This window comes from Gymnoscopelus microlampas (assembly GCF_963454915.1).
Source record: "Gymnoscopelus microlampas genome assembly, chromosome: 14".
Classification (NCBI taxonomy): Eukaryota; Metazoa; Chordata; class Actinopteri; order Myctophiformes; family Myctophidae; genus Gymnoscopelus; species Gymnoscopelus microlampas.
The window spans coordinates 47,272,167-47,296,584 of NC_139951.1; the positions used below are offsets into that span (position 1 = coordinate 47,272,167).

A 24,418-nucleotide genomic window follows, 5' to 3' on the forward strand; every position below is an offset into this window, starting at 1 on the left:
AACTACATGATGTCATTATATGAGCTCATTGAGGGAAGGGACTCCACCATGTTCTTCTGACTGACAGTCAGTAGGAAATACATTCATCAACTACATTGTGTGTTTAACATACATTCACACAATTTTAGTGGTGGAAAAAGTACTCAATTTTGTTTTTACTTAAGTAAAAGTATCAATACTGCAATGCAGAAATATTCTGTTACAAGCAAAAGTCCAGAATTCAAAATTGACTTGAGTAAAAGTACAAACGTATTGGTAGGCTTATCAAAATGTACTTAAAGTACCGAAAGTACTCATTATGCAAAATGTTCCCATTTACAAGTTCAAAATGTATTAAAAAAAGTAACTACATTTTTTCCCCCTAATAATTGTAGTGGAGTAAGAGTACAATATTTGCCTTTGACTGACAGTCAGTTGGAAATACATTCATGAGTTTAATAGTTTGATACCAGAGCCCGTACCTGTGATCACCACTAGAGGGCAGCAGCTTACACTCTACTCTGACTTGTGCTGAAGCAGTGAGTGCGCCACAAAACAGCTGTGGGTGGAAGAAGTACTCTGATATTTTGCTTATAAGTAAAAAATAGCAATACCACAATGTAGAAAATAATAAAAAAGTAAAACGCCTGTGTTCAAAATGTTACACTTGAGTAGAAGTACAAAAGTAGTCATCAAAATATACTTAAAGTACGTAAAAGTAGTAAAATGTTTGAAAATAGCAGCGCAAAGTTGATGATTAATTAACCCTGAGGCCACAGAGTGACCTTGAAGCCTCGCCCACACTGTCCCAGCTGATTGGACAGTTTCCTCCTCTAATTTGTTCCTGTCAGATACTGATACACTGGGGCGCGTTCGAAAATACAGTGCTGAGCGCACTGGCCAATACAAACTAATAGGCGAGTGTGCTCCGGTGTGTAATTTCCGAACGCACCCCAAAACACACACACACACACACACACACACACACACACAGTACAGCACAGGGCTGAGCTGAGCGTGTATGAACTTTTGACTCAGAAGTTTCTACAAAATGTTTGTAATTTGTAAATACCAATACAATATGTTGTGAAATAAGCAGCTGGACTTGAAATCATTGTTTTACTTGGCCTTTACTTTGACCTTTCCTTTCCTGGCATGGGCCATTAAGTATCAATTTCACAATGTAGAAATACTCTGTTTTAAGTAAAAGTCTGGTATTAAAAATGTAATTGAGTAAAAGCATAAAAGTCATGGCATCAAAACGTGCTTAAAGTACAAAAAGTAAAAGTACTCATTACGCAGAATGTCCCATTTCACAAGTTTTCAAAATGTATAAAAATCTTTCGAAAATAGCAGATCTACAAGCTCACAACGCGGCACGTTGCCATTTTCATATAGCCGAAGTACACAGTATAATAGGGCTGTTAATGCATGTTTTCTAATAATCCATATCTACATATTTATCTACATACTGACAGCCGTAATGTAGACGGCACCCAGGAGCAGTATGGGTTGGCGCCCCAGCCTGTGTCTTCCGTGAGGAAGAAGCCCAACAAACCCACGGTGAGGCCTTTAAGGAGGGCCTTTCAGGCAAGCCATTTCAGTCCATCTGAACATGGACTGAAATGTTTGGAACGGGGGGAGTCTGGTGCAACGCTCAGGTCCTGGACCTGGTGAGACGAAGGAGGGGCCCAGACAGGAGGCCATCCACAGAGCCTAGTCCCTCCACTCCCGGCAGAGTAGTTCCGGAGAAGCGGACTGAGTGGCCCTTGTAGCGGACCCAGCTGGCCATTAAGGGTTGAAGACTGAACTGATGTCTTTGAAAGATACTTTATTCTTAGATCACCCTAGAAACTACAAAGAAACATAAAATGCATATCAATGATCATAACACAATAAATGTCATAAATCAATACATTCCATAATACACAATCAAAACTCAAAGCACCATAATACATTTGTAATACATAAACCTTAATAGAAAATACAAAGTACCAACCAGAATAACTACCACAATAAAACCCAACAAGAAGACCAAAAACAATGCAAACAAACCCATAGAGAACTATACCATGTCCCCCTTTCAGCTGGGTGCTAAAGTGGCATGTGCTTTGATCCAAGTTTACTTGGCCGTCCGTCCTTCCTTGGCCATCCTTCCAGGTTCATATCATACAAACATTGTGTATGCCGTCCTTTACTCCTCCAGCACAACAAGGCAGTTTGATTCTACTCTGCTGCTAGCTGCAGCCCCCATGCTGGGCATCAGCAACACAGGTGAACTTGATTTCTTCTAATCAGTGCCAATTCTGTGTGGCTGAGTTTGGGCAGTAAACCCATCAAAATAGAAGTCTCAGAGACCTGACTTTGGGCAAGATGCCCCTCAAAATAAAAGTTTAAGGGAAACATTTTTGAGCATGGAAAACCCACCCTTCGGGCCCGTTACGGCCCTGTGTTGCCCTAGGAGGACTGACCGTGGGTAGCTACTGGGATGTAAGTCGGGGGCTTGATCCGCCTGGGTCACCGAGTGCCGCGATATGAGCTTGTAGATCTGCTACTTTTGAAAAATCTTGAAAAAGTTTTTTTTTTTTCTCTCTCAAAAAACTGTTAGGATTTAGAAAACATTTTCATGAATCGCCTCAGGTCTTAACGGGTTAAGTAGTACAGTACTTGAGAACATGTGCTTACAGTAGTTGCTTTACACCGCTGGCCTTTCGTGCCACCAAACGCCAAAGGCCACAGTGAGTGGCCTTGCCCCTATTAGTGATGAACTGTCACAGTAGAGTAGAGTAGGCTAATCCACCAAACCAGTTCACTATTATCTATTATCTACTGTCAGTTTACCTGGTGCCAGCCCTGACCTGATGTTATGTAAAACCACATGAACGTCACCACCGGCTTACTATGTCACCTCACCTCCTGCCGGTCAACTACTTTCTCTGCATGTCACGCAACACAGTGGTTTACCTTAACTAAAAGTACCGATACCACAATGTAGAAATACTTTGTTACGAGTAAGAGTCCTGTATTTAGAATTTACTTGAGTAAAAGTATAAAAGTATTGGCATCAAAATAGTGTACATACTGCTAATACAAACTGCTCAAAGGAATGAAGGGATCAAAGTGTTCCCTTAATTATTTTGAGCAGTATATACTTAAAGCACCAAAAGTAAAAGTGCTCATTGTGCACTATATGTCCCATTTCACAAGTTTCCAAATGTTGAAAATAGCAGATCTACAAGCTCACAGTGTGTTGCATTGCGACGCGTTGTGAGCTTGTAGATCGGCTATTTTCAAATAGCTGTATGGTCTGAAAGTTATTATTGATACATGATACATTTCTGGAAAATATTTAGATTTTTTTGTGTGGAAAATATCTAAATTTCAGACTTTACAGCAATGCATTGATATCAAAATAGAAAATGTCCTTCATAATTTGTATGTTTGAGTGCTTTTTTTAAGCATGTACTTTTGAATACTAAGTATGTTTTAATAGCAAGTACTCCAGCACTATAACTCAAGTACAAATTTGACAGAGCAACTTTCACTTATAGTGGAGTAATATTTGACCAGGAGTATCTTCTACACTTTGACTCAAGTAATGGGGTTGAATAGGCCAATCATTTCTCAGTTGGTAGCAGTGTGGAGGGCAGCGGAGAAAAACGTGCAAGATTGATCTAAAATGGAATCTCTTTTCCCCTGTGTTCAATAATCAAGGACTTTTGTTGGAGGGACGTCCCATTCACTTTCCTAGATGGAGTTCCAAGGGGATTCATACATTGGGGGATTTATTTGATGATAATGGTTTGCGTTCATTTCAGAATTTATGTGACATTTTTAATTTGCCAGGTACCTCATTCTTCTTCTATTTACAACTGAGAACATGCATGAGGACTTATGGTGTTCCATGGCAGACTTCCCTTGCAATGCACCCTTTACATAGACTCATCTGTAGTGTTAGTAGATCAAGAAGTCTCGTTTCCACATTATATGCATTTTTATTAGAATCTAATTATGGGTCCCTAGCTGTGGATACTTTATGGAGCAATGACATAGCGAATTTGGAGCCTGATTTGTGCTGCGACAAAGATTTTGTTCACGAACATAATTTGACTCCCCGCAGATTATGTGCTATGAGGATTTTAAATAGCCCCAACTGCACCTTTTGTTCTCCAAATTGTATTGGTATTTTTTTTTACATGGTTTGAAACATTTGTACAAATGTTTCCTCATTTTGGAATATGGTTGCCACATTACTTTTGGGAGTTGATATTACACCTTCTCCATCTTTATATACTTTAAATTATGTGTTCCTTATTATTTTCTTTTCTTGAACCTTTGTGTTGTTTTTAAGTTGTGTATGTATTTGTATCTTGTTTTTTGTTTCATTTGTATTAATGATGCATCTATGTCTATTGCCATGATTGTATTGCTGATATGATAAATAAAAACAATTGATAAAAAGTAATGGGGTTGAATAGTTCTTTGTCCACCTCACAGCGGTACGTTAGGTACATCACCTGTTCACTGCCAGAGGAGCTCTAATCTAAATCCTCCTAAGTCTTCTTATGTGCTCAGTGTAGGTTATGTGCTTTAGGCCAAACAGAAATACCACCAGCGTTGGCCTCATTACTGCTCACAGGTCTTACCCAGCTTCAAGATACTGTCTTCTGCTCGACTGTTATTGGGCAGAATATGTGGCATGTGAGATCATAACCGGGCTAATTAAACTACTAATTCATCTTTTATGGTGGGAATTTTTCCTAGACAACAGAAACAGTAGCTTTTTGTCAGGCATCAGCGGATGAAAGTGTTGTTTGGTTATATTCTCTAAGTCAAACTGGGAACCCATAATGTAGAAAACAGTCTCATGTGTACATGCTCACTCACTCACTCACTCACTCACTCACTCACTCACTCACTCACTCACTCACTCACTCACTCACTCACTCACTCACTCACTCACTCACTCACTCACTCACTCACTCACACACACACACACACACACACACACACACACACACACACACACACACACATGCGCGCACACGCACACGCACACGCACACACGCACACACACGCACACACACACACACACACACACACACACACACACACACACACACACACACACACACACACACACACACACACACACACATTTACTCACTCATTTACTCACTCACTCTCTCCCTCATTTATTCACTCACTCGCTCACTCGCCCACTCAGTCACTCGTCCTTGTGATGAACTCAGTGTCCTGTGTCCATGTGAGTCTTCTAATACCATAATGTCTTCATCCTATTGACTTACAGTAAAGAGTCCAGCAGCGCTCTCTGTGCCGCCTTTACATTCAAACAACAATCAACAACACATCTCTACATCGTCTTTTATTCACTCATTACACAATCATCATCGTCATGCTGACCTTTCTTTCTAATCAAACACACAAAGAAAAATATGTAAACTTTACACGGAAGAAAGTAAAAGATTTAGATTAATTACATTATTTTTTAAAAAAGATAGTTTTTTTTTCTTCATTTCTACACTATGTACAAAGACAGCAACCCAGTTGTTGGAACATACAGACGCTGCTGACCGCAGGAGGGACGCCTCCAAGGATGAGGAGTGGAGAGGACATGGCGTCATGGACACAGGGTGAGAAGAGTCAAGATCTAGCTGCCATTGTCCTCCACATGCTCTGGAGTTGCCTGTGGTTATGTCCCCCTCAACCCCCCATCCATCCTCCTTCCCCTCCTTCTCCCCCTGTTCTTGGCGTACCCCTCCAGCCCGGCACGTCAAAAACCGACACACATGCCAAACTGTGGTGGCACCACCTCGCCTTCAAACATTACTCTCCATCTCAGGAACATATCCAGCCGTCAGTGGACAATGGTGGACTGTTATTACAAAAGACAAGAGGTGTGTGTGTGTGTGTGTGTGTGTGTGTGTGTGTGTGTGTGTGTGTGTGTGTGTGTGTGTGTGTGTGTGTGTGTGTGTGTGTGTGTGTGTGTGTGTGTGTGCGTGTGGGGAGGGATTTTGTTTGAGTTCTTTGTCTATATATTAGTTAACAAGCTCTATAGACGGGGCAGACACAATTTTAAAAACACCTTTTGCTCCTTTGGGCTATTGATACATTTCAACTTCTCCTCTGGCCTCCATGGGAGGGGGGATTGCATAGCAACCACCATCCCCACTACAGGCGTTTTTTTGTCCTACTGTGTGGTACCGGCTCAACTCCACCCCACTCTACTCCACTCGCTTGCTCGCTTGTACCAGATACTTGCAGATACAATAGGAACCCCTCAGTGTAGCTGGGTGTCATTGTTGCGACGTTCAACCCTCTAGCATTGTAGAGCGCTAACAAACAATGGTGACTTGTCTAGACCGATCTCTATTTCACCTGTTGTACCTACAATCACAGTGGCATGCACAGACATCTTGAGGGGCAGGTGCTCAAGTAAATTAGACTTTTTTTTGTTTACTTGGTCTGCTCTTTTTTCCCTCTACACCTATACCTCTTTGACAAAAATAGCCAATCTACAAGCCCACAACGCCTCGCAGCGCGAGGCGTTGTGGGCTTGTAGATCTGCTATTTTTGGCTAAAGTTCTCCTCAGAAAAGGGATGCTAGGTTTCGAGTGGTTATGGTAAAAAGAAAAATCATAATCACATAAAGATTTGGCGGACCCCCTGTAGTAACTCTGAGGACCCCCTCGGGGTCCCGGACCCCCTGTTGAAGACCCCTGCTGTAAACTGAAAAAAAAAACTTTTTTGTGTGTGCCCTTTTTTCAAAAGGGCACTTCTGGTCAAGAGGGCAAAGGGCAGGTGCTCTAGCACCACCAAGAGTCTATCTGTGCACGTCCCTGTTAACAATCATTTAGGTGAGAAACAAACGTAGGCCATGCAGTTGATCAGTATTGATTCATTTTACACATACTTAAACCAATCAGTAGCCTGCAGTGTTTTCAAGTCACTTTTTTGGCCTGGCTTCAGCTTGATGGAGGCTGTACCAACACGAGTAACAGGTAGCAGGTAACAGGTAAAAACTTTTGCCTGATGGAAAAAAAAAAAAAAAAAAGGTGAGTAGAGTCGAGTAAAACTGAGCCGGCACCCGGCATTGCATTGGAAAAGCGCCGTACGTACAGTCTCTCCTCACCCATGATTTATCTGACAATAAAGATAAAAAACATACAGAATATTCTCAATTGAATTGCAACATTGTATGCATCTACATCACAACTTTTGATGTTTTTTTTTGTGCCTTTCTTGGGAATTTTTTTAATTCAGTAAAAAAATAAAAGAAGACATTGGAACCTTCAAGCATGATATTGTGATTCAAGGTTGAGTCTTAGCTGGATCATGTGACAAACCAACATACCAATGTTTCTAATGATGCAGTTATGGGATAAATGGGAATGGAAAAACATCCAATAGCTTCTCCAGTATTTTTTTCTTCTTTTTTTCTTCTTTTTTTCCTATACATTATGCATATATTATTTATGTAAAGAGTCCATTTTGAAATATGTCCACTGATAATCTGTCCGTATGGTCGCTGTTTTGTTGTCCCTTCACAAAGCCAAATAATGTTTGTAAAATATTAAAACGTTGGTACAAAAAATAATGTGTAAATCAATCTCACACTTCCTCTTCCTCGGGTGGGAGGGGGGCGGGGTCTCAGTTTGTTGTGGGAGGAGCTTGCTCAGCTCACCGTGGCGACTGCCTCCGCCCCCTCGTCCACCTGGTTAGCCTTGCCCATGGCCTTCATGTTGGCCATGAGGTCGTCGAAGGTCTCCTTCACCGTCTTCTCCAGGATCCAGCCCTCGCTCTCGCTCTCCGGGTCCTCTGGGTTGGCCAGGGTGGACAGGGAGGTGTTGACGTACTGCAGGCCCACCGTCACGCCACACTGGGGGGGAGGGACGACAGCATAAGGACCTCTTTAACCACTTAAAACCCCATATATCAGTGATTTTTTTCACTGAAGAACCCCCAGTTTGATGCATGAGGCCGCCCGCGGACCCTCATTTGATACCATTTTTGATCCATTTGGTCGTTAAATTCCTTAAGATCGAGCATTAAACTGTTTGTAAACACAGTCGCGATCCGTCTGCGTCGCCCAGTGAAAACCCCTTTGAAAACCGATCCGCCATCTTGTAGTTACAACGGTTTATGTTAAACAGCGATCAGCGACGAGAAAAACTACAAACGAGAAAATGGCGTTTTAGTGTCCGCTTTAGAATGGAGGCGGATGGGATCGGCAAAACCGGATCCCACATAATTCTGTTTCCGGTGGTGCTACAATGAAATGTGTCGTGGTGAACGAGGCCTACAATGCAATGTGAACCTGTGAGTGAAAAAAATAAAAAAAAGACCACTCCGCGTATATCTACGCGACTGGCACGTGGCGGCTTTAAATAGGTTTGCGTAGATATACGCGATTGGCACTCAATGTGTTGAGCAATAATATTGTATATTTAATTTATTTTCGAGATATTTTCATTTATGCTATAGTACCCTGCAGTCAGGCTACTGCCAACATACTGTATAGGCAAACAACAACTTTCCAGTACTCATGAAGCTTCTTTTGTCTTTTATTCAAATAAATCACTGTAATAACTTTATAAAAACTCCTGGATTCAGAGCTTGTACAAACTGTCTAACAGACTTGTGTGAAACTGTGTCCATTAAGCCTGTGATGACTCACTTCTAGGTCCAGAGTTTAAATTCTAGGTTCTCGTTGTAGCTACTGTATAGTAGATGAACCCAAAGCTCCATCCACTATCTGTGTCACAACAGAGACACTTGCATAAGAACAGTTAAATCCTCTGACTCTGATGAGCTTTCCCAGGTTTAAGACAAGTCCATGTTTTCAGATCAAGGCACATTATAGTTTCTAGGAAAGGGGTATTTTCCAAACTTGTACTTTCTCTGTCAGCATCATCCAACCTGCGGTGGTCGGCCCTCAGAACATTGTCACACATCACGACTTGAATGATTGCTTTATGTGGTTTAAGATGAGGTGTATCGTGTACTATATGTGCTCTTGAGCTTTAAAACCACTTAAATCCCACATACTTCAAGTAATGGAAAATCTACTTTTTCTACCTGAAGGTTAAGACAAACCTTCAGGTGGAAAAGGTAGATTTTTGTTCATCATATTTGGTCAAATCCTCGCCTATTATGAAATGCCCATAATAGGGATGCTAGGGTTCATGTGGTTAAGAGTTAAGGGAGAACAGGAGACAGGGATCTTTTGTTTTTATAGTCTTTAAAGTGTTTTTATCATTGACGTTCTGTCTTTTTAAAACAAATCAATATCAAATCAGACCAGACATGAGAGTCTGAGGCGAGAGCTGAAGGGATAAGAAACGTCATGTGGTCATTATGTTATAAAGTTATCTCTAAAGAAAACTACTGAATGCTTCCAACACCAGCCTATTGAGTTCAGTTGAACCCTGGCCCACAGTACAGAACGTTTAGGTAAACAGGACAAAGGTGATGGAGAAGATGATGCAGTGTATGTATGGAGTAAATCAGGGTTTGATTTATTTAAGACTGAATGAAATACATGTATTTCCTTGGGGTAAATGTAGACTGTCTGATATGTTTGATATTTATGTTTGATAATATCACAATTTATTAAAAACACATTATGTTAACCACTGTTTTGGGCAAACTGACAAAACTCTTCCGCAGTGGCTGTTTAAGGCTAGATTTGGATCAAATAAATATGAAGTTTTTAATGCATTGAAACGCAATGCATGCCAAAGTCCAAACAATATTGACTGTGTTAAATGACCCGTCTCAACCAAGTTTCAAGTCTCTGCAAGTGTATTTTCATTCCATACAGAAATGAATGGAATCTAAATGCTTTCTCGAAACTCAAACTACAACAGTAATATCAAGTTTACTGTGAGTCATAGTCAATGTGTTAACCACATGAACCCTATCGCCCCTATCCCTGGGACAAACATTCAGCAACAACACTACAAGCTCATATTACAAGCTCACATTGTGACTCATTGTGAGCTGGTAGATCTTCCTTTTTCAGCAAAGAGAGTTTGTGTACACTAGAGCAGTGGTTCTCAACCAGTGGTCCGGGGACCACCAGTGGTCCTTGAGGGGGTTCCAGGGGGTCCCCAGCCAAATTAATAGTTAGAAACCAAATTGACCCTTATGTGTCTGTAACTCTGAGAGTGTACAAATGTGTACATTTGTACACTCAGAGTTAAATGAACACTAATGATGATTGATAATACTACAGTGTAGATTGGGACCCCCAAGGAATCTAAATGGTTGAGTCCCTGACATATCTTTTCAAATGGGGGTCCCTGGGATAATATGTGTTAATTTGGTGGTCCTTGACACGAAAAAGGTTGAAAACCACTGCACTAGAGGGAACAAATAAGTTAGGGCCTGGGGGAACCCAGTCAACTACTATACTGATATGTTCTTTAACAAAATAACAACCATGTCATTGTCGAGCATTGTTGGCGATCAGATCAGGCTGAAACCATGCCCAAATATGGAGTCACACATCATTGATATCAGTCATACATGACTGATGTCATAGACTTCCCCAAATATGGATTTCTATCGGTTCTGGCAGAGACCCTTTAGTGCACCTTTCTTGTGTGGTGCATGGCGCTTTGTTTTGATGCACATTCAGAGCGCATGCCCTTTCAGTTATGTAATACCCAATGTACCCGTTTTCAGAGTACTTGGAGGACAGTCTAAGACACAGACTGTCCTATGACATAGACTCTATGTCATAGACTCTATGACGTCATATTGATGACATCATGGCTCTCCATATATGGGCACATAAGGGACACAGACACATGCCAAGTTTGAAGTTGATCGGTCGAACGGTTCTCGAGATACGCAAAGGACAGATACACTCACTCAGCTCGCTCACCCACTCACAGAGATTTAGTGCATTTCTAGATCTGCAGTGCAGGAGTAAAAAAAAATAGATCAGCTTGTATATCTGCTATTTTTAAAAAACCTAAAGAAATCTTAAAATGACATATGCTTTCCCGGTCTTAAAGGGTTAAATGTGTGTGTGTGTGTGTGTGTGTGTGTGTGTGTGTGTGTGTGTGTGTGTGTGTGTGTGTGTGTGTGTGTGTGTGTGTGTGTGTGTGTGTGTGTGTGTGTGTGTGTGTGTGTGTGTGTGTGTGCGTGTGTGTGTGTGTGTGTGTGTGTGTGTCTATACCTCCAGTATGGTGACCAGCAGCACCAGGGCTCCGATGGTGTTCATCAGGCCTCCATAGTAGGACGACAGGGCCTCGTTGCATCCACGCTTCCACACGTTCAGATCCTCGGTGTAGTGGTCGTAGCTGTAGTGGGCCGTGTTGTTGGTCATCTGGCCCTGGATGCAGGGCCGGGGGGAGCTGGGGTTACAGCAGCTGAAGGGGACTCCGTCCATCAGGTACTGACCGTCCACGTTGCTGCTGATGCGGCTGTGAGGGAAGAACCAGGACAAAGCACATGGTTGAGGTTTAAATTAACAGCGTTTATCAAGCACCTTTTCTCCAAAGTGCTTTTACAACGTTTTTCACATTCACACACGTTCATACACGTTCACACCAACGGCAGAGGAAAGAAACCATGCAAGGCACCAAACTACTCATCATGGGCAGTTAGGGTTTCAGTGCCTTGCTCAAGGACACTTCAACATGCCAGGAAGCAAAAGCATGATGTTTAGAAACCCGTTTATAGTATTAAAGGGATAGTTCACCCGCAAAATGACTTTTTTCCTATCGATTAGTCACCCCATGGAGACTTGAATTCAGGGATATTGTTTTGTTTTTGGCGCATTGCTAAGCCAATAATTTGATGGTACCTGCGTGCACAATAAAGCGTGTGAGCAACACTCTTTTTGGTGGTTGGGTTCCCCAGCATGACAAATCATCATTAACTCGGCTGTCTTTAAACACCAAGGACAATTAAAAGATCATGGAATGATTTGGTGTGATTAGTCTCATTAACAGATTCACTCATTGGCGTATTATTATTTAACATTGATAATATGTAGCTATGTGATATACACGTAGATATGCAGAATAGCATAATGTAATGTTAATTAAACAGCAGGGATGTACTCTAGTCTTCCCTCAATATCTATTGTCTGAACATGAAAAATATTCCCCTTTGTCAACATGTGAGTGTGCAGACATACAGTATGTGCATACTTGAGTGTGTTCAGATTTTTTAAGGCGAGAATCTTAGATTTGAATAACTAATAAACCTGTAACCTGTAAGGCAACAAAAAAGTGGTTTGATGGGCTCAAAGTAGGTCAGGGTGGCTTATTGCGTTCAAGAATAAGTAACAGCCAAGAATAAGGTCTATCCCCTTTACAATGCACTAGAGACCTCTGGGAGATGATTGCTGAGGTGGAGCAACACGTGCCATCAGCTCCTAGTACTTACACATAATGTACACCTACCATCAGGTTCATCCCAGCACTTAGCCACATGTCTTAGTAGCCGTGCTACACATACGCTGACTTGGTGGTGACCGGGTTCTGAACCAACCATGTGATCCAAAGGCCAGTGTTCTACTGACTGAGCTAGCCCCACACTATAGTAGGATCAAGTGAAATGATAAATATACAGTATGGACCAGTGATACTCAACAACATCACAGGCTACTTACTGAACATAGATATCACATAGAACAGGGGTCTTCAACGTTTTCAGGCCAAGGACCCCCTAGCTGAGAGAGAGAGATGAAGCAGGGACCCCCTCTATATCGTATCAAATTGTGTTTCAGATTCATTTTTTTTTGTTTACGTGGTCTGCTCTTTTTTCCCTCCACACCTATGCCTCTTTGCCAAAAAATATTTTTGGCTAAAGTTCTCCTCAGAAAAGGGATGCTAGGGTTCAAGTGGTTACGGTCAAATCAGGGGGTCCCGGACCCCCTGTTGAAGACCCCTGACATAGAACATGCCACTTGAAAGCAGCTGTGAGGTTGATATGTGCTGATGTCAATCGTCCACACATCGTCAGAGGCTATTCTGTGTTAACATAAATCAAGGACATGGGCCCGATTCACTAAGCTGGTCGTGAATATCAGTGTAAATAACGTATAAATAAAGTGACCAAAAGACGACGTGCAATTCACAGCGGGGTGTGTAAATAAATCCCTGATATGTGCGGATCACAGTTGTTCCTCATTTTTGCCTGAGGGTCAGAGGCGCTTTCATATGGAAGATCCTTTGCATTGCATTTTCCTATTTTGCCTCATCTGTTTAAGAAAGTAGGTAGCTGATATATTGCACTTTTACCTTAGCGCTAGGTATACTCTTGGTTGCTTGTTTTAGAAGAGAATGCACTTAAGACTTCTGGTGATTAGTAGTTTCGTTCCCTACCTATGTTGAATGCACTTATTGTAAGTCGCTTTGGATAAAAGCGTCTGCTAAATGACTGTAATGTAATGTAATGCCCCCATTTAAGACCATGAAGCTGTTTACACTCAAAACATGGGCGTAAACAGCTTAGTCAATCAGGCCCATTGTTTCTTTACAACGTCCGCTCTTCCACTTTCACTGGTCCTTCTTAAAGCTGACTACAGACTGGGCTGTTGTAGTGCCTAATCCCTATTAGATCAACATTAACATCATCTCAGCGCAAGAGCCACTTAAGCTCTATACTTCTTCGCACGATAAATAGCGGAAATAGCAGATCTACAAGCTCACAATTTGTCACATCGTTATGAGCTTGCAGATCTGCCATTTTCTTTTTTTCTTCTTTTTTTTTTCTTTGACAGATTTTGACAGATTTTGATGATTTGCCCATAATAGAGATGCCAGGGTTCATGTGGTTAATTATTGTCCAAACGGAACCCTGTGGAGTAAATATTCCTGTTAATGGTTCATCAGTGAACTGTTTAATTGATCCATTATTATCTATTATTGACCAATCAGCACGGTGGGCCAGGCCGCTCTATTCCTAGAGCGGCACGCTGACCTGCGCTGATTGGAGCGGACAGTAAACCCTGAAGGACGAAGGCAATGTAATCCGGCAGATTAGCCGCTGTACTTTCAAAATCCCACTTACACTGAAAACTGTCTACTTCACAATACAGTACGTCCACACAGGCATTCAGGCCTGATCAGCATATTAAAGAGCCACCATAGGTGTGGTACCAGTTCACACAACAGGTCAAAGTGTCTTCCTCCAATTTAGTATTAATCCTATCCAGTGGTGTAAAGTGACTAAGTACATTTACTGAAGTGCTGTACAGTCTGTACTTAAGTACAGTTTCACAGTACTTTTACTTTACTTGAGTATTTCCATTTTATGATACTTTGTACCGCTACTGCACTACGTCTCAGAGGAGAATGTTGTACTTCTCAGTCTTTCTCACTATTATTCAAAAATAGCTACAAGCTCAAAGCTTGTAGACGTATATTTTGATGCCAATACTTTAGTACATTTACGCCAGTAAAGTGTTGAATAAGGGACTTTTACTTTTACTATTGATACTCTTACTTAAGTATCATTACTACCTTCCACCACTGATCCTATCTCTCCCTCTTCAGGGGAGTTCTGTTCTTGCACCTTATGACCAAAGTCCCCCCCCCCCCCCCTCCAAACAGTATACAGGTATATATGTAAAACTGCATAGTAACCTCTTCTGCCCCCCCCCCACCCTCACCCTCGACCAAACTTCTTCTGACCTAATAATCCCTAGTACAGAAGACCCAATCCAATGCTTGCCTTGACCCTCCCTGACCCCCAAATCCACTTATAGTGAACTCTGACTTTGCACAGATACCCCCCTAAAATATCTCCTCCATCTCCAGCATGCCATAATTCACCAGGCCTCTGTGACTCGTCTCTGCATAATAAGTCAAGTCTTTTAGTGGACCATGCAGAATAATAGCATCACATTGCTCATTTATGCTTCCAAACGCATAAGTTAGTATTGAGATTTAAGAGATGTGGTTGGATCTAGTGCAGTGGTTTTCAACCAGTGGTCCGGGGACCACCAGTGGTCCTTGAGGGAGTACCAGGGGGTCCCCAGCGAAATGAGTTAACATAGCGTCACAATCATTTTAACCGCTTAGCTTTGGCTATTCAAAAATAGCAGATATACAAGCTTGTAGATCTGCTATTTTTGAAAAACCTCGAAAAAGGGTGCATATCTTTGAATATTTATACTTTTTTAAAGCAAAAATTAACTGATATCTTTGCTTCTGGCGGTCCCTGACACAAAACATTTTCAAATGGTGGTCTGCGGCCAAATGTATAACAATGTAGGGGTCCTTGGCATGAAAAAGGTTGAAAACCACTGATCTAGTGGATTCTAGGTTGTGTCACTCACTCTTTGACCTCCTTCGCGCTGAAGTCCAGGTAGCGATTGCTGACCCACTGGATCTCAAACCAATCTCTGTAGTTGTTGTTGCCGCAGCAGCGGAACTCCATCTGCATCAGATCCAGGGTCCTCTTCATGTAGCATCGTCCGGGGGTGTCCGTGTCCTTGTAGTATCTCATGCCGTTTTTCAGGCCCTCTGCCAGGGTGAACTGCAGCGGGATCCGCATCACGAAACACAGGAGCGCCGTCGCGAACAACAAGACGTTGAAACCGCAGCAGCCCATCAGAAAGGGCTTGATCATGGGCTGCCACTTGACCCACTTGGTGGGGTCCAAGGAGTCGTAGCAGATCTTGCCGCCGAACGCGTTGATCCCGCAGGCTATCAAGCCCACGAGTATGAGCACGTTGGGCAAGAGCTGGCTCTCGTTGTTGTCCATGAGTTCTGAGCGCTTACGCAGCTCGATCTTACAGAACAGGCCCATGCTGAAGACCAGCACGCCGGCCATCACGGAGAACCAGTACATGAACCACACGAACTGGGCGAGCTTCACTCGCTTCTTCAGGTCAAACTTGACCAGCATCAACGCCATTGTTCAACCCTGGATGAGTCCTTCCCAAAATGAAGAAGAGGAACAACAAAAGATGGGTTACAAAAGCGAGATCTCCAACGTTTGCAGAGTTTATCCCTTCGGGTTGGATAAGTGTTCCTGAATGCTAAATCCTGCTACCTGTTTCACGCTCTCTATAAGATCAGGGTCTCCTCTGCTCGGTCCTTAAGGACAGTAGAGTTGTAATCCATCCCACGGCGAAGGATCAAAGATGAAGAAACCAGGGGTATCCCCAAGGTGCAAAATGGTTATTTCTTCAAGTCCATATCCTCTCCCATAATTCCAGAATGTAGTACACACAGGTTCTATGTTCACCAAACTTTCACCAAGGGTAGCCCCCCCGTTAACACTATGTTGATAACACAGGTGAAGCTAATTGTGATGTTCCTTCCCCTTGACGAGGTGCAGGAATGCTGAGGATACTTGTGATTAAACTGGAAGTTGCAGTACGTCATGTTAAGCCCCTGTAAGCGGCCCTGATCCCATTTACAAAGAAGAAGATGAGCCTGATCGTAATCTGCTGCCAGGGCCCATAATTGGTTTGAGTAGTCACATGGTCACGCTCGCCATGATCGAACATGCCAAGAAGAACAAGAATGAGGCCGTGTAATGGTTAACAAAGAGGTGGAGCTAATAATGCTGTTATTTATGTCCATACACAGACAAGGGTCCCTGGGTTCAACATATCAGGACTGTGCAGAATAGTCTTACTGAAGGTCCACTGACCCAGTGACATTGATTGATTGATTGACATTTTTATTAGGCAAAAAGAATGTAAAACAAAGTTACATTTATAATACTTTTTGTCTAAAATGTCCGACCAAAAAAGTCCTTTGCGGACTTGTTTCTGTTGGGGTCCTTGGTATTCATTTCATAGACATATATAGTAGCAACCAAACAGTTCAAATATCAACATAAAAATACAGAGAAAAAATACAACTATGTACCAAAAAAAGCATGAAAAAAAAAATATATACAAAAAAGGGGAGGGGGGTCGTCTGTCTACCGGGAAACTGGTACTACCTCCTCTTTTGGCCTCCAGAAGACAACACAGAGTTAAGGTCATTACACACCGGCGATTATGCGAATATACGCAAAATTCAGACTCGTTCCGAATAAATAAAAGACGCTTTTTCGCTTCGCTTTTTCGCTCCATGGAAGCTTGCATTGACTTTATAAGGTTTTAAAAAAAGAACTTATTATTCGCATGAAAAATTAGCCCCCGGTGTGTAAAGGCCTTTAGCCCTCAGCATAATATATTGACCCCATGCAGCATGTCTGCTCATAATCATCTTATTACGTTTACATGCACATAAGACACAACGTATGACTATTAAATATATTGATCCATCGGCCCTCCTCATCATTCACATTCACACACAAACACAAATGCATCCTATCTCCATCAATTCAAGTATTGTACAGTAGTGTAAAGTAACTAAGTACATTTACTCAAGTACTGTACTTAAGTACAATTTTGAGGTATTTTTTTACTTTACTGGAGTATTTCCAATTTTCAATACTTTTACTTCCACTATACATCTCAGAGGCAAATATTGTAGTACTCCACTACAATGATTTGAAAACTTTAGTTACTTTGTAGATTTCGATTATTATTACAAAACATACATTACCCACTTCAGCCCTAGGCCTATACACATTTCTGCCATTTGAAAATAGCCGATCTACAAGCTCACAATGCGTCGAGCTTTTGCGAGCTTGAGAAACTTTATTTTACATTTATTATTATTAAAATGCTGACTCGTTCTTTGATCCCCTTAATAGAACGCGTTTTTCACTGTCTGGCAGAGTGGGTGATCACGCAAGCCTTGGAAAGTGGCTAAGTGATAATGTGCCCGAAAAGGATGCCCACCCCTGGTCTAGAGAGTTATGGGTGGAGTACGAACCTGCCTATCACTCAGGTGCTGTCAAAGATGGACACACCTGGTATAGCTAGGTGGGGGGTATGTGGTTGGCAGTGCCAGAGCGGTAGGGGCTGGACTTCATTTACCAAAGTGGTTCTCAAATGTTTTAATTTCAAAGACCCCCCATAACTGAAGTTACAGACCTGTAAGGGCCCACTTTAAGAACTACTGAGTTGGCTTTATATGCCCCAGTGTTTGGGGAGATTCTCGTTCTTCCACATCTTCTTGTGAGAGAGAGCTGCTTTGACCCATGTGATTAATGCTGTTTGGTTATCAGACAATAACCTGTTTTACTGTTGATCATTAAACCTGAGTAACTACTGAGAGGTTGGCATTGAAAAAACTTAGTGCAAATGCTACAGTATAGCTACTATTATATAGATACTCCAATATTACTCCACAAGTGACAGTTTCTCAGTCAAAACATTACTCGAGCCTACTTGAGGTTTACTTGAGTTGAGGAGTACTTGTTTTTAAGTACATCACATTTAGGAATAAAAGAGAAGTCACAAACTGACTATAGTCTACTTAATAGAAACTATAAAGTACAATATTTCTACTTTAAAATGCAGCCGAGTAAGTCACAAAATAAAATACAAAAAAAAAAAGTACTTACAGACAGTAGTACTTACAGAACTCAAGTAAATGTATGTAAATGTACACAAAGACCTCTGTTTTATGAACAAAGTCAGAGATCAGCCAATGCAGGTTGGCCACAAATAAACAAGGAATCCTAGTGCCAGTTAACATCCAGACTCTTTATTTGCATCAGTTTTCAATAGCTACATGACAGCTACATTTCAATTCAACGGCAAGAAACTATTTTGTGCAATTTTACGAATCACTTAAATAAAGAATGAGAATGCAAGAATTCTTTGTATATTTTGTTCACATCAGTGTTCTTGTTGACATCAGTGCTTAGTATATGAGCCTGTATGGTTACTAGCATCATAAAGGCAAATACTCCAGGCTTTGTTCTACACTTCATTTGAACTCACACACACACACTGAGATATGTATTGTTAAACCATGCTGTTAACTGCTTTACAGTAGTGCATTGTATGTCTGTGATTTGATTTTATGGTCCTCTTGACCGCTTTTATTATTTACAGTATGTTCGGCATGACCTCTTTTATTATTTTAAGTGGATACAGTAAGGCTATGTTTGTTTTTTGCAAACACATTAGTGCAGTCTATTTAACACCACTATCTGTTTCTTCCCCCGTGTTATTAAACAAATAAAATATATGACCAAATACCTTGAACTCATAGACAGTGCAGTGCTGTAACATTTCAATATTATGCATAGAACACCTGCTATATAACCATAATGTTGTGCCTGCTGCCTTGCAGTTGGAAGAGACATAGTTTGGAGCACTGTAAAATGAATTCATATTTTCTGGCAAAAAAATAAATCCAAACAAGCTTGTATTAAATCGCTTTGCATTTAACAAAGGAAAACAAACCTGACTGTGTCATTGGTTTTATGACTGTCTATGTTGTTGAGTGCTGTTGTTGCAATGATTTTAATTTAGTTAAGGTAGAATGGCAAGTGTGTTGACAGTTAGATACCATAATGCTATAATTTATGTGGAACCTCAACGGAAATAGGTCCTTCGACTTTTTGTGATATCCTGATAAAAAACTGTACTGTGCACCTCGGTGAATTGTACCATAAATTATCAAATCAAATCAAACCAATAATTGATGATCCAGGCTCAATATAAGGTGACAGGTGAAGAAACACAACCTGCCATGCATTTATGTTCCAAGTTCTACACTCATAAAAAAAAAAAACATTTAAATAATATAGCCTATGAAAGTGCAAAAGATATATGACAGGGCTGCATGATTATAGCTAAAATGATCCTCCTAATTTAGCTTAATATTAAATACAATGACTATTTATCACATTATTGGTGATGTAAATTTGATAAATAATTGTGATTGTATTTATGCACATTGTGCTTATCGTGTCATATCTTTGGTCAAATGGTGTTCTATGATTTTATTGTTCCTCTGTGAGCCTGATGGATGGGGAGATGGGCTGTACATTGTTCTGGTGTTAAACCTTGTGTTTGGTGAGGAGATGGAGGCAAGGGGCAACAGCTGCCAAATAATGCGTTTGAATTAATTGGCAAGTTTCAATTACATAATTGTGATAGATATAATCACTAGTATATTGAATTATTTCCAATTAATTGCCCTAATATATGATACATGCACTAATCAGTGGTGTCCCACTGCAGGCTACACTTCTTCTAATTATGCTCACTCGCTTGTATTCCCGTTTCACTTTTATATTTAGTTTTTTTTTTTTACTGTAACAGCCTTCTTTGCTCATGTGTACCTTTTCTCTTATGAAAAAAGAGAAACGCACATCCCCAACCCAAGCCTCGGCAGGTGCTGAGCGACCAACAGTCGGTAGAGAAGAATAAATGAATAAAGGGCTCCAATGTGACAGATGCTTTGGTGCAATAAAACATCGGTCGCATTGGAGGCCTCAGTGTGTGAGCGTTTATTTATTCTTCTCTACTACCCTTTCTCTTATCTCACTGACTCTAACTGTATGAAAAGTTGAACATACTCATTTCACACCGTTGTCACAGCTGTACAAAAAAAAGGAATTATCAATTTCCATCATGTTTCCCCTGTTTAGATGGATAATCAAGACCTGTGCAACAAGTCTTAAGATTGAATGTATTTTTTAACTCTAAAATCCATTAAACATTTAAACAGGTGTACCAATGCCCAACATCATGGTTCAAAGCATTGAACATTTAAAACAAAATAACTGAAAAACATGATTTCATGTTTCCCAATAATGTAATCGTGAAACTATCAATTAATTCAAACTATTTTATTTATTTAAATCAGCTGTTGCAACTTGCCATGGTCTCCTCACCATCACACAATAACCAGAACATCGTACAAGTAATATCTCCATCCATTAGGCTCAATAAAATCACAGAGGCCATCCACTACTTAATACTTATACTTACAATGGTTAATGGCCTATAGTGACACCCATAAAGGACGATGAAAAAAATAAATACATTTAGAAAATGATAAAAAAGCACAATGAGCAAATACATAAGAAAATGGTAAAACACACAAATTTAACATCACCAATAATAATTGTACTAAACTTAGCAAAAATGATTGGGATTATCAGTTTAACCATAATGATGCAGCCCTAAAGCAGATGACAAAATAATACCACTATCATTTCAGTTTAACTTATTTCAATAACTGCAAGACCAAGAAATTTACTGTAGAATGAAAAAAAAGGTCAACAAAATGATTAGTTTTGGTTTCACACAGGAAAGAAATTACTGTAATTGAAAGGCTACTTTGTAAAGCTGGGGGACATAGTGGGGGACCCTATGGCTCCCAGGTGGTTCTTCTGTCCTCCTCTGGGATCACGGTCCAGTTAGGGGAAGGCGTTCCCGTGTCCAGCCAGTTAAAATCATCCACCTGGTCCCAGTTGTTCCGCCCCTGGTCCAGACCGGACGCCGCAAAGTCCCCGTCCAGGGACGGATAGGACCAGGAGAAGGGGGCCAGGCCCACGCCGCGGCAGTCCTCTATGATGGCCCGGCTGGTGACGTGCAGGTACACGCGCGTGTCCGTGGTGTTGTGCGTGCGCAGCTGCTGGCAGGCCAGCACCAGGGTGCTGTCCGTGCAGTGGTCCACGAACACGGAGCTGGACACGGGCCCGCACAGGATCTCGCAGCCCGTCACGTGCTTGATGTGCAGCGTGCTGGGCGAGCCCAGCAGGCGGACCTTGCAGTTGGTCAGGTGGGTCAGCAGGACGTCCTGCTTCTGGATCTCGTCGGCGCTCTTGGTCAGAACCGCCGAGTCCAGGTTGGAGAAGCCGCACTGCTCCGATCGGACGGTCCAGTCCACCTCGGTGGTGGTGGTACCAGCGGAACCAGAACCAGGCGTGGCAGCGGTGGGACCAGAACCAGAACCAGAGCCAGCGGCGTCAGCACCGGGCTCGTCCACTTTCTCCGTGACTTTGCTGCGAGACTTGAAGGCGAACTTCTTCTTGGGCAGAACCTCGTCCCTCTTCTCGGCCAGGGCGGTCTGCAGCTTCTGCAGGGCGGTCTGGGCCTGGGCCACCTCGTACTGGTTCAGGAAGGACAGGCTGTCGTTGAGGAAGTTCTGCAGCTGCTGGGTCTTCACGGTGGCCTCCTCCAGGGTCTTCTGGTCCGCGGCGGAGCGACAGCGGGCCAGCAGCTCCTCCACGGCCGCCCGCTGCGTCTTGAACGTGGAGGAGAAGTACTCGCTCTTCTCCTCCGTGATGGACTGGCTCTCCTTCTCCTCCTTCCGTCTCCTGACGTCCTCCACGCGGGCCTGGTTGCGCTTCACCAGCCGGTCCGGGACCTTAAAAGCGGCGTCTTGATCCGTTAGTTCCATAATGTCTAAACGGTCCAGTTGTTTAGAAACGGTCCGGTGTTTATAACAACTCCCCGTCGCAGGCGTGTGTGACGTAATGCGGAAGCGATGATGTCACCTCGCAGCAAACGGCGTTTTCATTGGACGGCCCCGTTCGCTGACTACGTGTATTCTGACACGTGATTGGTTGGAATAACAGAGCAGCGCGTTGTCAAGCCCAACCCCTTTTTACCATAACAACATGACAGTGGTGGAAAAAGTACTCACATGTTTTACTTGAGTAAATGTATCAATACTGCAACGTAGAAATAATCAGTCCGGAATTCAAAATGTACTTGAGTTAAAGTACAAAAGTATTGGCATCAAAATATACTTCTTTTTAAAAAAAAAAACTTTATTTTTTATTTTCCATGTGTAACAGACAATAAACATACATTGTATACATGTACATCGCACTGTATCCAACATCTTATTTCCCCAACTCCCCATCAAGGTCATAATAACAAGACAAAACAGTATAGTAAAGACAAAAATAAAACAAGACAGCAAAAAAATAAGTAAATAGACAAATAGTTAAAAAAAAAGAAAAAAGAATATATATATTTTGAAAAATAATAATAAAATAGAAACAGACAAACTAAACAGTATAATGTTAATCATGTCATGTCTTACTAAATAAAGTACATCAATCAATCAATCAATCAGAATGTATTGTACTTTTCAGGTTAATTTAAACAACTCTTGACCTATTCCACCATTAAGTTCACAAGTACTGTATCCAACCATCTACACATATTGTAGGCCTCCATACAGAGGCCGTCCAGTATCAGATTTGTTGAGTGGCATCAAAATATACTTAACGTACCAAAAGTAAAAGTACTAATTTTACATTTGAAAATAGCAGATCTACAAGCTCACAATGCGCCTCAAAGCGATGCATTATGAGCTTGTAGATTGGCTATTTTCAAATGGCGAAAGTAGTCTGTATGCATAGGGCAAGTGGTTATTGTATGTGTTACAAAGTAACTAGTAAAATTCAAAATTGAAGTACAGTACTTGAGTAAATGTACTTAGTTACACCACTGCTTCATGATGTGAGAAATGAAAATGAGGATTAATGCTGCTGTAGTGTGTGTGTGTGTGTGTGTGTGTGTGTGTGTGTGTGTGTGTGTGTGTGTGTGTGTGTGTGTGTGTGTGTGTGTGTGTGTGTGTGTGTGTACATGCACATCATGTTATCACTTCATGTTAGAAATAAAAATGAGAATAAATGCTGTCTAGACCAGTGTGTATGTATCATATGTATGTGTGAGTGTGAGTGTGAGTGTGAGTGTGTGTGTGTGTGTGTGTGTGTGTGTGTATGTGCGTGTCTCTCTCTCTCTCTCTCTCTCTCTCTATGAATTGAATACACAGGACCACAATGGAAACAAGCCCTTAGGGGTTTTTAGTGTTATCCTTTTAGCACTATTGTATAATAATACCACTGTAGGCTACTATTTGCAAACTGTTAATACAGTATTCAGTCAATGTGTGTGTGTGTGTGTGTGTGTGTGTGTGTGTGTGTGTGTGTGTGTGTGTTGTGTGTGTGTGTGTGTGTGTGTGTGTGTGTGTGTGTGTGTGTGTGTGTGTGTGTGTGTGTGTGTGTGTGTGTGTGTGCGTGTGTGTGTGTGTGTGTGTGTGTGTGTTTTATAGCTACAGAAAGAGACAGGTTTTCCAATGTCACAATGATGATTCCACACATTTGTAAGACAAATTGTCACAAAAACAAGAGAATATTGAATGGTAATAAATGGATAAATAACGTGTAAATGTATAAAATAAAAATAAACTATAAATGTTGTCAATAACTAACAACTTATTTTTTATTATTGTATAGTTATGAATCACCTGTGCAACATGAAGGTGTGGCACTGTGATTGGAGGCCCGCCCCCTACCGTTTGTGATGAAAAAAACAAAAACAAAACAAAAACAAATGTTGTACGTGAAGGTAAACAAAACTATTGATTCATTTTTTTTAAATGATTCCAAAATAATAACTTGATTTTAATACATCCAGTGGCTTTCATGATCACATCAGTGTTGTTTAAATAAAAGTTTTATTGCTGTAATAATAACAGCGGGATGGATGGATGCAACACGGGCTGCCCGGCAAGCAGCCGGCTCGCGCACTACCCCGACCCGTGCGGCGATGGCG

The 24,418-nt window shown here is 41.5% G+C and overlaps 2 protein-coding genes across 2 annotated transcripts; both read right to left on the reverse strand.

The window, feature by feature from the left end:
* Nucleotides 1-7,675: 7,675 nt before the first annotated feature.
* prph2a (peripherin 2a (retinal degeneration, slow)) lies at nucleotides 7,676-15,885 on the reverse strand (the record flags this gene model as incomplete). Its single annotated transcript, XM_084077754.1, has 3 exons — nucleotides 7,676-7,879; nucleotides 11,189-11,435; nucleotides 15,305-15,885. The coding sequence occupies 3 exons, from the start codon at nucleotides 15,883-15,885 to the stop codon at nucleotides 7,676-7,678; spliced, it is 1,032 nt and encodes a 343-aa protein (XP_083933880.1).
* A 2,683-nt stretch (nucleotides 15,886-18,568) lies between these two features.
* tbcc (tubulin folding cofactor C) lies at nucleotides 18,569-22,329 on the reverse strand. The gene is made up of 2 exons (XM_084077753.1): nucleotides 19,480-22,329; nucleotides 18,569-19,448 (listed from the first exon to the last, which is right to left on the reverse strand). Exon 1 carries the CDS (start codon nucleotides 22,245-22,247, stop codon nucleotides 21,213-21,215), a length of 1,035 nt encoding a protein of 344 aa, XP_083933879.1. The 5' UTR covers nucleotides 22,248-22,329; the 3' UTR covers nucleotides 18,569-19,448; nucleotides 19,480-21,212.
* Between the last annotated feature and the right edge of the window lie 2,089 nt (nucleotides 22,330-24,418).

Excerpts from the sequence above, each read along its gene's own strand:
- tbcc (XM_084077753.1), bottom strand. The coding sequence starts at position 22,247 with ATGGAACTAACGGATCAAGACGCCGCTTTTAAGGTCCCGGACCGGCTG.